Raw genomic sequence first — 13,431 nt, 5'->3', positions numbered from 1 at the left:
AACTAAGGGGTCCTTGGCCTGAAAACGTTGAAGACCCCTGCCTTACAGGGTATTGTTTGGACAAGAAATTGATTTGCCAGTGGATGTTATGCTAAACATAAGCAACAACGTCACATGCAATATAAACATGGAATGCATTTTTAAAGGTGAGTGCAGTGACCACTTATCCATTGCATCATATGGGCGGTGGGGTTCATTTGGTGCAGACCTGCACCTGCATTGTTAAGGCATCTATAGAGACACACGGGAACCTACAAATTCACACCCACAATTGAGACAGTGACACCACTTGGGGTAAGGGAGAACGGTGCACTGCAAGCCAGCCCATAGAAGTCAAATTGCAATTCAACTGTAGTTAGCCTACTTTTAAAATAATCCTACATGAACTGAAGACAATATAAGTATAAGTAAGTAATATAAGTAAAAATATGTTTCCAAATGTATGGACTGTCTTAGTCAACATACCTTCTTGTTTTCTAAATAGATGAAGTGTTTAACATTTAATTTGATACTTGAATGTGTTAGCCATACAGAGCAGAGGGGAGACAGTAGACAGAGAACATGTCTAGAGCACCGCAGTGTGACATTACATTGCTTTGATAATGTAAACATATGTTTTCTCATGCCAATAAAGTTCTTTGAATTGAAATTGAACATTGATTCTATAGAGACACACGGACGCCTACACATTCCAGCCCACGATTGAGACACTGCCACCACTTTGGGTAAGGGAGAACTGTGTACTGCAGCTGCATCCTTATGAGACAGCCCCCCTACCCCCCATTTAGTTTGAGTCATATTTTTGTCATCTGATTTTATTTTAGTTTTAGTCGACTAAAATGTTATTTGGCGGCCATGATGGCATGCCTGATTTTATACTTGGTTGTGTGCTGAAAATAGCAGATCTACAAGCTCACAACCTGTCGCGCTGCGTCACGTTGTGAGCTTGTAGATCGTCTATTTTCAGAGAGCAACACCCGAGCGCAACCAAACATAAAATGACTTGTCTTTTAGTTCTACTGGATCTCTTCTCCACTAATAGTCCCTCCCTGACATTTTACGAAATTGACAATTCTATATTTAGTCTTAGTTTTAGTCATCATAGCTCAGTGTTTGTTCAGCTTTTATTTAGTCAGTGAAAAAAGGAAGTCGACAGACATTTTTCATCATATTTTTAGTCGGTGAAATCAACACAACTTTAAGTACATTTTGATGCCAATACTTTTGCACTTTTACTTGGAATTCTGGACTTTTACTTTACTTTTATCAGAGTATTTCTATGTTGCAGTATTGACTGTACTGTACTGTAGACATATAAAATATAAATATATACATAAACTATGTTGCTGTCGCCTGGAAACCTTGGATGTCCAATATGCTTCCTGTGTTCAAACACACATCCATAACAACCATATTGGTTGATGTCAACTCATCAGAGACATTATCTGTCCTCACAAAGACACACTGAGGAGTAGGAGGAGGAGTAGTCATAAGGAAGCCTAAACCCAGGGTAGAGTGGTTCAGTGAATGTGGACTGGAAGGTGTAAATGTGTGTCAGTGAGTCAGAGGACACCTTATAGAAGGACAGAGTCCCAGCAGCATGGTCTACATACACTGCTACTCTGTTGGAGCCAGAGGAATCAACAGGGAGGAGAGTCTCCCTACTATTGTGAGAGACCCAGTAACCGCCTACCCAACAGCGCAGACTCCAGGACAGATCATTGTCCCCAAGTCCATTAGGACCCTCTCCTCTCCTGCTGATTCCTCTGTAAGCCACTCCTATCCTAACCTCTCCACTCGTCTCTACCTCCCAGTAACAGCGTCCAGTCAGACCCTCTGTACACAGAACCTGATCACACTTATCATCAAATCTGTTAGGATGATCAGGGTATGACTCCTCCCCCCGAATCACCTTCCTGTTGCTCTCAGACAGCCAGAGTGTTCTGCTCGCTGTGTTTGGATCCAGTGTGAGACGATGGAAGTCTGATGAGAAAATAAGACAGGAAACATTACAAATATTTAATATTTAAAAAGTATTAAAATATTCACACACACAGAGAGAGAGAGAGAGAGAGAGAGAGAGAGAGAGAGAGAGAGAGAGAGAGAGAGAGATTGGTTTACAGTAACTGAGTACACAATAAGCTAATGTTGTGTAGTTAAAGTACTAATACCTGAGTATTTGTATTACTGGATACTTGTGACTTTCACTACATTTCAAAGACACATATTGTACTTTTAACTCCACTACATTTGTAGGAAGAGAAAACATTTATTTATTATGAATTATTATGCCCTATGTAGTTTTTTTCAGTAAAAATAGCTTGTAGATCGGGTATTTTTATTATGATTGATAGGCTATTAGTGTTGATTTTGTCAACTAAAACTATGACGAAAAATGTTTGTCAACTTTTGTCACTGTGTGAAACTAAATAAAAACTAAACACACATTTAAGATAATATGACTAAGACTGAATTTACTGTCAATTTTGTAAAAATAAATAAAAGTAGACTAAAATGTTAGGGAGGGACTAGTGGAGACGAGATCCAGTAGAACTAAAAGACAAGTCATTTTATGTTTGATTCTGCTCGGGTGTTGCGCTCTGAAAATAGCAGATCTACCAGTAAAGCAGGTTGCACAGTGCTGCGTTTTTCGGGCCGAATATCGGGGTGAATTTCGGAGCGCGTGAATAAAAAAATCAAGCTCACGTTATGTCAGTCACGTTTGCACACTGACGCCCGTTTCGCGCACCACTCGGTCCCTTTCTCTCTCTCTCTCCTTGCCCTGAAAAAGGCATTTTGCAACGAAAAACGCAGCAGTGTGCAACCAGCTTAAGACTCCCTAATGGGGAGATAAGCGACCGTCAGGTCACATGTATACACCAGGGGCCGTGGAGTGGAGCAGTAGTTTGTAGATCGGCTACCTTAGACTATTTTCCCATATTTCTTTCCCAGCGGCGTGGGGGTCTGCGGGGTCCGCGAGGGTCCGCCGGGGTGCCCGAGTTACGGCCTTTTTATTGGGCTGCAGTGTCTGCTGCTAGGTGGCGGGGGTCTGCCGGTAGGTGGCGGGGGTCTACAGGTAGGTGGCGGGGGTCTGCCGGTAGGTGGCGGGGGTCCACAGGTAGGTGGTGGGGGTCCACAGGTAGGTGGCGGGGGTCTACAGGTAGGTGGCAGGGGTCTACAGGTAGGTGGCAGGGGTCTACAGGTAGGTGGGGGGGTCTACAGGTAGGTGGTGGGGGTCTACAGGTAGGTGGCGGGGGTCTACAGGTAGGTGGCGGGGGTCTACAGGTAGGTGGTGGGGGTCTGCCGGTAGGTGGTGGGGGTCTGCCGGTAGGTGGTGGGGGTCTACAGGTAGGTGGCGGGGGTCTACAGGTAGGTGGCGGGGGTCTACAGGTAGGTGGTGGGGGTCTACAGGTAGGTGGTGGGGGTCCACAGGTAGGTGGCAGGGGTCTACAGGTAGGTGGCAGGGGTCTACAGGTAGGTGGGGGGGTCTACAGGTAGGTGGTGGGGGTCTACAGGTAGGTGGTGGGGGTCTACAGGTAGGTGGGGGGGTCTACAGGTAGGTGGTGGGGGTCTGCTGGTAGGTGGTGGGGGTCCACAGGTAGGTGGCGGGGGCGGGGGTCTACAGGTAGGTGGCGGGGGTCTACAGGTAGGTGGCGGGGGTCCGCCGGTAGGTGGGGGGGGTCTGCCGGTAGGTGGTGGGGGTCCACAGGTAGGTGGCGGGGGTCCACAGGTAGGTGGTGGGGGTCCACAGGTAGGTGGCGGGGGTCCACAGGTAGGTGGTGGGGTCTACAGGTAGGTGGCGGGGGTCTACAGGTAGGTGGCGGGGGTCTACAGGTAGGTGGCGGGGGTCCACAGGTAGGTGGTGGGGGTCCACAGGTAGGTGGCGGGGGTCTACAGGTAGGTGGCGGGGGTCTACAGGTATGTGGCGGGGGTCTACAGGTAGGTGGTGGGGGTCTGCCGGTAGGTGGTGGGGGTCCACAGGTAGGTGGTGGGGGTCCGCCGGTAGGTGGTGGGGGTCCACAGGTAGGTGGTGGGGGTCCACAGGTAGGTGGCGGGGGTCCACAGGTAGGTGGCGGGGGGGTCTACAGGTAGGTGGGGGGGTCCACAGGTAGGTGGTGGGGGTCCGCCGGTAGGTGGCGCGAGCACTTTTGCATCCGTTCTGGAGCACCAGGAGTCGGTGGTCCCCGGGAATTCCCCGTGAGCAGCCCCGTTGGGGTGGTCATTTGGTCATTTTTGCACTTTTTGGGAGCGGCGCCAGGGGGTCCCTGGAGCTCCGGGGGTCCTGGAGGTTGTGGTTTGGCAGGCAAGGAGTGTGTGTGCAAAGTTTAGCATGGATAGGGGTAGAGATATGAGTAGGGCAAAAGTGTGACGTGACGTGACGTGACGTGACAGACAGACTGACTGACAGAAGGACGGACAGACAGCCAGTGGAGCTTTTCATAATAGCATATCTACAAGCTCACAACGTGCTGAGATGCAGCGCGTTTTGAGCTTGCAAATCTGCTATTTGTTTGAAAAGCCAAATTATAGGCTTTAAGTGGTTCTGTGTGTATTTTTTATGTATTTATTTTATTAGTCTGAAAAGTAACTATCAACTAACCCTGTCAAATAATTGTAGTGGAGTAAAAAGTACAATATAGGTCTGTAGCCAACTGAAAGGAGGAGACAGACTGGCCCTCATTTATCAATGGAGTGTAAAAAACAGTAATTCTTTTTTTCCCAAATTTTGCGTAGGCCAAGTTCAAGTGGCATTTATGAACACTTCCTAAAGACACACCTGGAGTACATTTGATCTCAGCCTTGATAAATGCCCAGGCTGAAATTTAAATAACACGCCCTTAAATATTCTTGAAATGCCCGACTTTACGGCCAGAACAAGCGGAATGCGTCCTAACAACGAAAGGAAAGCTAATAAACTTCCCTTCATGTCCACGTCCCACACGTCCCACACGTCCCACACACACACACACACACACACACACACACACACACACACACACACACACACACACACACACACACACACACACACACACACACACACACACACACACACACACACACACACACACACACACACACACACACACACACACACACAGCATAGAGTGGAGCCTATAAGCCTATCACTTTTACACTATAATTGTTGTGTTCAAAAGTGATTTTCTTTTTCATGAATGTGTTACTAGTTGTCATTACAAACACATCCATGCCTTGGTTGTCCCACACAAGCCACCACAATCTCATAAATAATGTGTTGGGGTGAGCATTCGGCACAAGTGCCAATCAAAGTGACTGCACTGGCCAATCACAGGGCATCTTTTCCGGGACTTGGCAAAACACATAAAAGCATAACATCTGTTAGCAGAGTGTGATGGCTTGTGTGGGACAACGATGACATGGATGTGTTTGTAAGGACAACTAGTACCACATTCATGAAAAATAAAAACACTTTTGACCACAACAAATAGTGTCAAAGTGATAGGCTTATAGGCTCCACTCTATGCTATGACAGCTGCTGGGTTCTGCTGGGGAAACTGGACAACAGGGGAATTACTGCCTAATAGACCCCATGGACAGTCTTTTTGGATCAATATAAGTAGGAAAATGAGCCTAGAAGTGATTTAGGGCGGAGTTGTCCTTTAATGACAGATATCCTGGAAACTAAGGCCCCGTACATATGGTAACGCTCTGTAGAGAAAACGGCGAGGTCCCGGGATATTGCCGTTGCGTTTTGCCTTTTTTATCAAGCGTTCATACGAAGCCGAAATGATGTAGTGTCCATGTCACCGAGTGAACGGCAGAAACGCAAGAAGCAACAACGCACGAACACCAACTCAAAGTTGTAGTTTGGTGGCTGAGCGGTTAAGGCATTCTGTTTTCGGTCCATGAGCCGCGGGTTTGCGTCCCCGCTTGCCGAACGCAGATGGCTTTTTTTTTTTTTTTCGGTGATAAAGTTATTATTATTATTATTACATTATTCACATAACTCGATAACGGCGCTGAGTCGGCTCATCGCCTCCGTCATGGATAATAATAATAACTTTATGGACGCAAAAAAAAAGAAGAAAAGTTGTTCGTGGTGGTGAACGGCACCTAAAGGTCATCTGAATGCAGTGGTTGCAGAATGAATGAGGCTCTAAGCATTGATGGATGAAGGCTGGCTGGTGTTGAGTGATCTCCAGGTGGCATAAATAAATCCACGGCGCCCACGGGGAAGATGGTGCGCTGTGGGCACAGGTGGAGCGTCGGGTTTCATCATTAACTCCAGCATAGTGTACAGTAGCTACTGTATACATTGAGAGACCCCACGGTTATGTTTGGATATAAATTTAACCCAATATCTGTGACGAGTGCAATGCACGTTTGAGTGCTTAAACTATAGCAATCATGTACCGGTATATACAGTATATTTCCCGCACGGGCTAGCCATCTCCCCGGTGGGCCGTGGACCCCCAAATAAATCATCCATAGCGTGCGCTGGGCTGGGCACAGCCAGGTTTGGACCTTCAGGTTTTATCCTTAATAAAGGACTCACGTCACTGTTTAAATTGGATGCTCACAGTCCACGAAAATGTAAGATTACAGCGGCGCCGAGCTGGTCCCGAAAATGCTCTTGCATGCGTTCGTATCTGTGCTTGTTCTGAGCCAGATCTGCAATAGACTGTTAGTGTTAAAGCACTTAATGTAGATTGCTGCCATATCACTAGATTTAAATTGCTTGTCATTGTAATTTGTAAATAAAATCAGCGTGCATGTCCATGACGTAGCCGGCTATATGCTTTTATAAAATGTTATATTTTCACAGGATTATTCATTAGTGTGTTAGATATACATTTTCGAGTGGATACATGTGTCCATTGTCTGTCAGATAGTTAGACAATGCTGCCCTGCATGTCTACAATGGAATAAGAGGTGTAAAATGAATCCTACACCACCTCTGAACTTGACGTGAGATTTGATCCTACCCTACGCCAACGTCAAAGTCACATTGAAATGATAAATGCAGAGACTTGCCTAAATGTCGGTGTACGCCAAAATTGTGATCTGCACCACGTTGATAAATGAGGGCCAGTGTGTTTGGGGGACATTAAGCAGAATGTGTGGCAGAAAGAGGGTTGAACATTACAGAAGGTGTGTCAGGTAGAGGGAGTGTTTTGTTAACAAGCATCAGCTGGTGTGAAGGACCAGGCCAAGAGCAGAGAAACCTCCTGCATTCACTGGAAGCTCTACTGAAGAGCTTTCAGGACAGCATCCAGGGAGGGAGGGGCCAACAGAGGATAACACACTGTATACAAATACAGACAGACAGACAGACAGACAGACAGACAGACAGACAGACAGACAGACAGACAGACAGATACTCACATCTTGAGAGGAGTTGAGGATTAGGATTAGAATTCCAGAATTCTCCTCCATGTTTCACTCTGTAGGAAGTAGAACAACAATGCATCAATGTCTGACTGTCTAACACAACGCCTCCACTACCTGACACTACAGTGTTTCTGCTACTAGTGAAATGATGGGAATTTGCTAAAATTGTGGGATCTTGCAAAAGAAAAATATGTGTTTTGATTAGAAAAGGTGATTGAAAAGGTGACTCACCCTTTTCTTACTAGGCTACTGTAGTATAACTTTATGAACGTGGCAAAGCTCAGTTTACAAGGAGTGCAATGAATGTTGCATCAAGGTGGATTAATTTAAATTGTCATTATTTGAATTTTAACGGAGCAGATAATATAGACATTATGTTTTATTGAGCAAGGAGAGAGTTTATATCTTCTGTCTTGCACAGAGTCGGTGTGCGCACACACACGCACGCACGCACGCACGCACGCACGCACGCACGCACGCACGCACGCACACGCACACACACACACACACACACACACACACGAGCACTGTTTTTTCACAGCAGTTTTGCTTCTGTGTGAACAACTGGTGAGGATGACTTTATAAACTTTATGTGGAAAAATGCAGTGGTGGAAAAAGTACATTTTCTACTTAAGTAAAAGTATCAATACTGCATTGTAGAAGTACTCAGTTACAAGTAGCAGTCCATAATTCAAAATTTACTTGAGTAAAAGTACAAAAGTATTGGCATCAAAATCTACTTAAAATACTAAAAGTAAAAGTCCAAAATGTTTGAAAATAGCAGATCTACAAGCTCACAACGTGTCACGATGTGACGCGTTGTGAGCTTGTAGCTTGGCTATTTTCAAATAGCCAAGGTATAAAATAGGGCTAAAGTGGTTTATGTATGTTTTAACATATTATAATTTAGATCAGCAAAGTAACTAGTGTTAATGAAATCTTGCAAGCCCAGCTTATTTTACGTATTTCGCCTGTATATTTTTACTAGCACAATAGACGTTATGCCATTGGAACATGAAACAAGGGAATCACTGCACTAACCAACATGGACACAGTCCAAGTCTACTCACTGCAGAGACTCCAGTCCAGAGAAGTTCTTCAGTCCAGACACCGGCAACACGTTGAAGTTCAAGTCTAATTCTCTCAAATGAGAAGGATTAGATCTGAGAGCTGAGGCCAGAACTTCACAGCTTCTCTCTGACAACCAGCAGTTCATCAGTCTAAATGAGAAATAAAACACACAATGTTTGATTGTCTGCTATAAAATACATTATTCTGAGAACCTGCTTACAACCACCTATTAAAGGACCTGGTCTGGATGGATTATCTGGGTTTTAGAGTAGAAAACCAGACAGAGTAACATGAACTAAATAATCTTTACTTAATCTCGCAACAGACAGGAAACAGCAACATGTTGAAAACAGATGATCCAGCAAAGAGACTGAAAACAGAGTTTCTAAATGGTTAGTTCCAATACTTAATTCTGATTGGCTGGTTTCTGATTAAACCAGTGTCTAAATGACATGATAATCCACAACTTGAATCAGTTTATATCAAACCCAGGTGCATTATTTCTTTCCACAGTGTTGTGAAGCTGAACTAGAGAAGGGAGCGCTTGATTTTCTCTCAAATCCTGCCGTGCGGGGCTTATAAGCTCCACCCACACACATAGGACTGTAACTGAGTGCCTCTGGGCGGGGCTTGTAAAAACACCAAGCGCCCCCCCTATAACCCATTCTGATTGCAACAGGTGTTTCTGCAGCCTGGCCGCGAACTACTTTCTTGTAGCTGGGAACTACTTTCTTGTAGCTGGGAACTACTTTCTTGTAGCTGGGAACTACTTTCTTGCAGACCTTGTAGTGAATTATTAGTGAAATAGAACAGTTTTAGTTGGTACATGTCTATGATTTATCATGTTGACATATTGTAACGGTTTTAGAAAAGCAAGAAGCCACGCGAGGCATGTGGTTACCTGTATTTTATAACGGCTGAGAGGGTTGGAGACACTCGGCTTCGCTTCGTGTCTCACCACGCCTTTCAGACGTTATAAAATAGTGGGTAACCACATGCCTCTTGTGGCTTATTGCTTCATTATACACACAAGACCTAACAGGTCAAAGGTCAATTGATGGACAGTTTAAGACAAGTGAAGCTGATAACTGCTGATGTCACAGACACAGGAAGGACATCTGCTGGAGAAAGAGACGATACAGACCAGTGGTGGAATGGAACTAAGTACATTTACTCAACTTCAAGTTTAGTTTACTTTATTTACTTTACTTGATTATGTCAACTTTGTATATTTTATACTTCTACTGCACTACATCTATAGAGGCAAACACTGTAATTTTTACTCATTAATTATTTGAAAACTTTAGTAACCATTTACTTCAGATCTGATTTAGATTATTGCAATATAAACCAGCTATTTTATCACCTATTATACACTTTTTTTTATTTCGACACATTTTGAAAACATAAAAAGGGGGCATTCTGCATAATGAGTATTTGGTAATAAAGTGTATTTATTACTTTTACTAGTAACAGAGCTGCATTGTGATATTGCCACTTGGATTTGTTTTACCCTGATACAGACAGACAGTCTTTGAGTGGTTTGAGTGAATTTAGTGAACATGTACATACTGTAGTTACTGTACCTCCTCATTATCCCACTCAATGTGTGTTACTATGATATCAACCTTATTCATGCCACAATATTCATATTATAATCACATGATAAATCACTGATGGAAATAATGATTGTAAATTAATCTCACCGTAGAGTCTCCAGTCTACAATGAGGACTTTTCAGTGCAGCACAGAGTAGATCCAGTAGATCCAGGTGGTCCAGTCGGTCCAGTCGGTTGTAACTTAAGTCCAGGTGTCTCAGATGGGATGGATTAGAACTGAGAGCTGAAGACACAACTTCCATGTGTTCCTTCAGGAGGCGAGCACCAAAGCCAACAAGTCTGTAATTAGAGTTGGTCAATCAGACCACGTGCACACACACACACACACACACACACACACACACACACACACACACACACACACACACACACACACACACACACACACACACACACACACACGCGCACACACGTGCACACACACACACACACGCCAAGTCCATTTATTTATAAAGCAGATTTAAAAACAACCAGGTTGACCAAAGTGCTGTACATCATGAGAACGCAGTAAAAACAAATACAATACAAAGCAAAAACAATAGAAACATTTGTAAACATTTAAAACCTTGTAAGAACAGCTATAAAAACAAAACATTTAATATATAAAACAATGACAGATAAAAGGCACAGGGAGGGAGGGGTCTAGGGCTCAAATGCTAGGGTGAAGAGGTGTGTTTTAAGTGGGATGGAAGGCTGTTCCAGAGAGCTGGGCCAGCCACAGAAAAAGCTCTGTGGTCCCGTCTATGGGTGCCAGTCAAGGCGGGAGAGGGTGGAGTTTGCAACCCCTATGTAAAGGGAGTTGAAGTAATCCAGCCTTGACGAGACAAGGGCATGGATTACTTTCTCTAGGTTCTGGGCCGAAAGAAAATATTTTATTTGTGCTACACACGCACACACACACTCACACACACACACGCGCGCGCACGCACGCACGCACGCACGCACGCACGCACGCACACACACACACACACACACACACACACACACACACACACACACACACACACACACACACACACACACACACACACACACACACACACACACACACAGTTTGTATCAATTAAATGTTGAATTTATTCTAGCACTTTCTACCCAATATTGTGTGTGTGTGTGTGTGTGTGCGTACATGCGTGCGTGCGTTCATGCATGCGCGCATGCACGCATGCATGCGTGCATGCGTGCATACAATACAGTACATTGTTTCTGTTCTAAGTTTTCAATTCACATGACTACTAACCGAGCCTTTCTGCTGTTCCTCACAGCTGGGATGAGTCTGCCTCGGCCCCCCGCTGATGTGTTGTATTTGTCCAGGTCCAACTCCTCCAGAACATCCTCTGACATCTGCAGCATGTGGGCCAGAGCTGAACACTGGGTTGGAGACAGTTCTGTCTTTGATCTGTCCCCTGACTTCAGGTACTGTTGGATCTCCTGATGCACTGAGTGGTCGTTCATCTCCATCAAACAGTGGAAGATGTTGATAAATCTGTCAGGAGAGGCAAGGGGATCATTCATCTCCTTCAGGTTGTTGATGGCTCTCTGGATGCTCTCTGGACAGTTCTGTGTCTGAACCAGTAGACCTCCTAACAGACTCTGGTTGGACGGCAGTGAGAGACCATGAAGGAAGCGGAGAAACAGGTCCAGGTGACCATTCTTACTCTGTATGGCTTTATGGTTGGCCGAGTCCAGGAAGTCCTCCAAGGAGTCACTTTTGTATTCACGTCCCCTTCTGTCACATCCCAGGAATGTCTTCAGTACCTCCATGTTCTTCTGTGTGAAACAGTGGAACAGGTAGACTGCAGCCAGAAACTCCTGGATGATCAGATGAACAAAGCAGTAGACTGCTCTCTGGAAGAGCACGCCCTCTCTTTTGAAGATCTCTGTGCACACTCCTGAGTACAGCGAGGCGTCTTTCACATCCAGACCACACTCTTCCAGGTCTTCTTGGTAGAACATGATGCTGCCTTTCTCCAGATGTTCAAACGCCAGCCTGCCCAGCTTCAGAAGAACCTCCCTGTCCTTCTCCATCATCTTCTGTTGATTCTCTCTCTCTTTTCTGTTTCTTCTCTTGTTTCTTCTTTCCCCTTGATGAGGCTCATCATACTTCAGCTCCTTCCTCTTTGTCTGGACCAACAGGAAGCGGCAGCACATGGCAGTCAGGGTCGTGGGCAGCTGTCCTTTCTCGTCTGTCTTCACCATGTCCTCCAGAACGGTAGCGCTGATCCAACAGAAGACTGGGATGTGACACATGATGTGGAGGCTCTTTGACGTCTTCATGTGTGAGATGATTCTGCTGGCCAGCTCCTCATCATTGAATCTCTTCCTGAAGAACTCCTCCTTCTGGGGATCGGTGAACCCTCGTACTTCTGTCACCAGGTCAACATATGCAGGAGGGATCTGATTGGCTGCTGCAGGTCTGGTGGTTATCCAGATGAGAGCCAATGGGAGCAGATTCCCTTCGATGAGGTTTGTCAACAGCCCGTCCACTGATGATGTCACTGTGACATCAGAGATGATGTCATTGTTGAAGTTGAAGGACAACCTGCTTTCATCCAGACCATCAAAGATGAAGCCAACCTTCCAGACAGCGAGCTGCTCTGCTGTGATCTTCTTCAACGTTGGATGGAAAACATGGATCAGTGAGAGAAGACTGTGCTGCTCATCTCTGACCAAGTTCAGCTCCCGGAATGAGAAGGGAACCAGGAGAATGACATCTTGATTTTCCAAACCCTTTGCCCAGTCCAGAGCGACCTTACGCACAGAGAAGGTTTTTCCAATGCCAGCGACTCCCTTGGTCAGAACTCTTCTGATTGGTGTCTCTCTGCCAAGGAGGAGGGGCTTAAAGATGTCACAGCAGTTGATTGGTTGGTCATGGAGGGTGTTCTTCCTGGAGAGCGTCTCAAGCTGGTAGACCTCATGTTGGTTATTAACCCCTTCACTCTCTCCCACTGTGATGTAGAGCGCTGTGAAGATGCTGCTGAGGGAGGGCACTTCAGTGACGTCTGTCACACGATCCAGACTGTTCAAAGTGATCTTATAAACCTTTAAATCCTCCTGCACACTGACACCTGCTATGAGAAGACAATGAAGACATTTTAAACATTCAGCTTCACTTAAAACTTTACATTCTTACAACTGTGTATGCACTTTATTAATTTAACCACTTAAATCCCAGCATCCGTATTATAGGGAAAACTTTGATAGAAAATAGAAGATCTACAAACTTACAAGCTGATCTGTAAGCTTGTAGCCATTTTCAGCTAAAATGTTTAGTGTTGAGTGAAAACAGAAAATATACTAGTATAGAGCCCTGAGGGTCTCCACAAAACAACACGTTTAAGAGGTTAATAAAACTAAGAAAAACAGG

General features: G+C 45.1%; 1 protein-coding gene across 1 annotated transcript in view; it reads right to left on the bottom strand.

Moving 5' to 3' along the window:
* Positions 1-222: 222 nt before the first annotated feature.
* Positions 223-13,431, bottom strand: part of LOC308289688 (uncharacterized protein) — a gene marked incomplete at both ends in the record, with an annotated part of 13,445 nt that continues 236 nt past the window's right edge. Inside the window, 7 exons of the mRNA XM_080731432.1 lie at positions 223-231; positions 1,694-1,983; positions 10,195-10,343; positions 11,305-11,429; positions 11,829-11,918; positions 12,462-12,551; positions 12,780-12,968. Coding sequence (XP_080587558.1) covers positions 223-231; positions 1,694-1,983; positions 10,195-10,343; positions 11,305-11,429; positions 11,829-11,918; positions 12,462-12,551; positions 12,780-12,968 — 942 coding nt within the window. The remainder of the gene's footprint in view (positions 232-1,693; positions 1,984-10,194; positions 10,344-11,304; positions 11,430-11,828; positions 11,919-12,461; positions 12,552-12,779; positions 12,969-13,431) is intronic.

Source organism: Nannobrachium achirus (assembly GCF_963921795.1).
Source record: "Nannobrachium achirus genome assembly, chromosome: 1".
NCBI lineage: Eukaryota > Metazoa > Chordata > Actinopteri > Myctophiformes > Myctophidae > Nannobrachium > Nannobrachium achirus.
The sequence above is the reverse complement of the archived record's forward strand: the minus strand, read 5'-3'. Positions and strand labels throughout refer to the sequence as shown.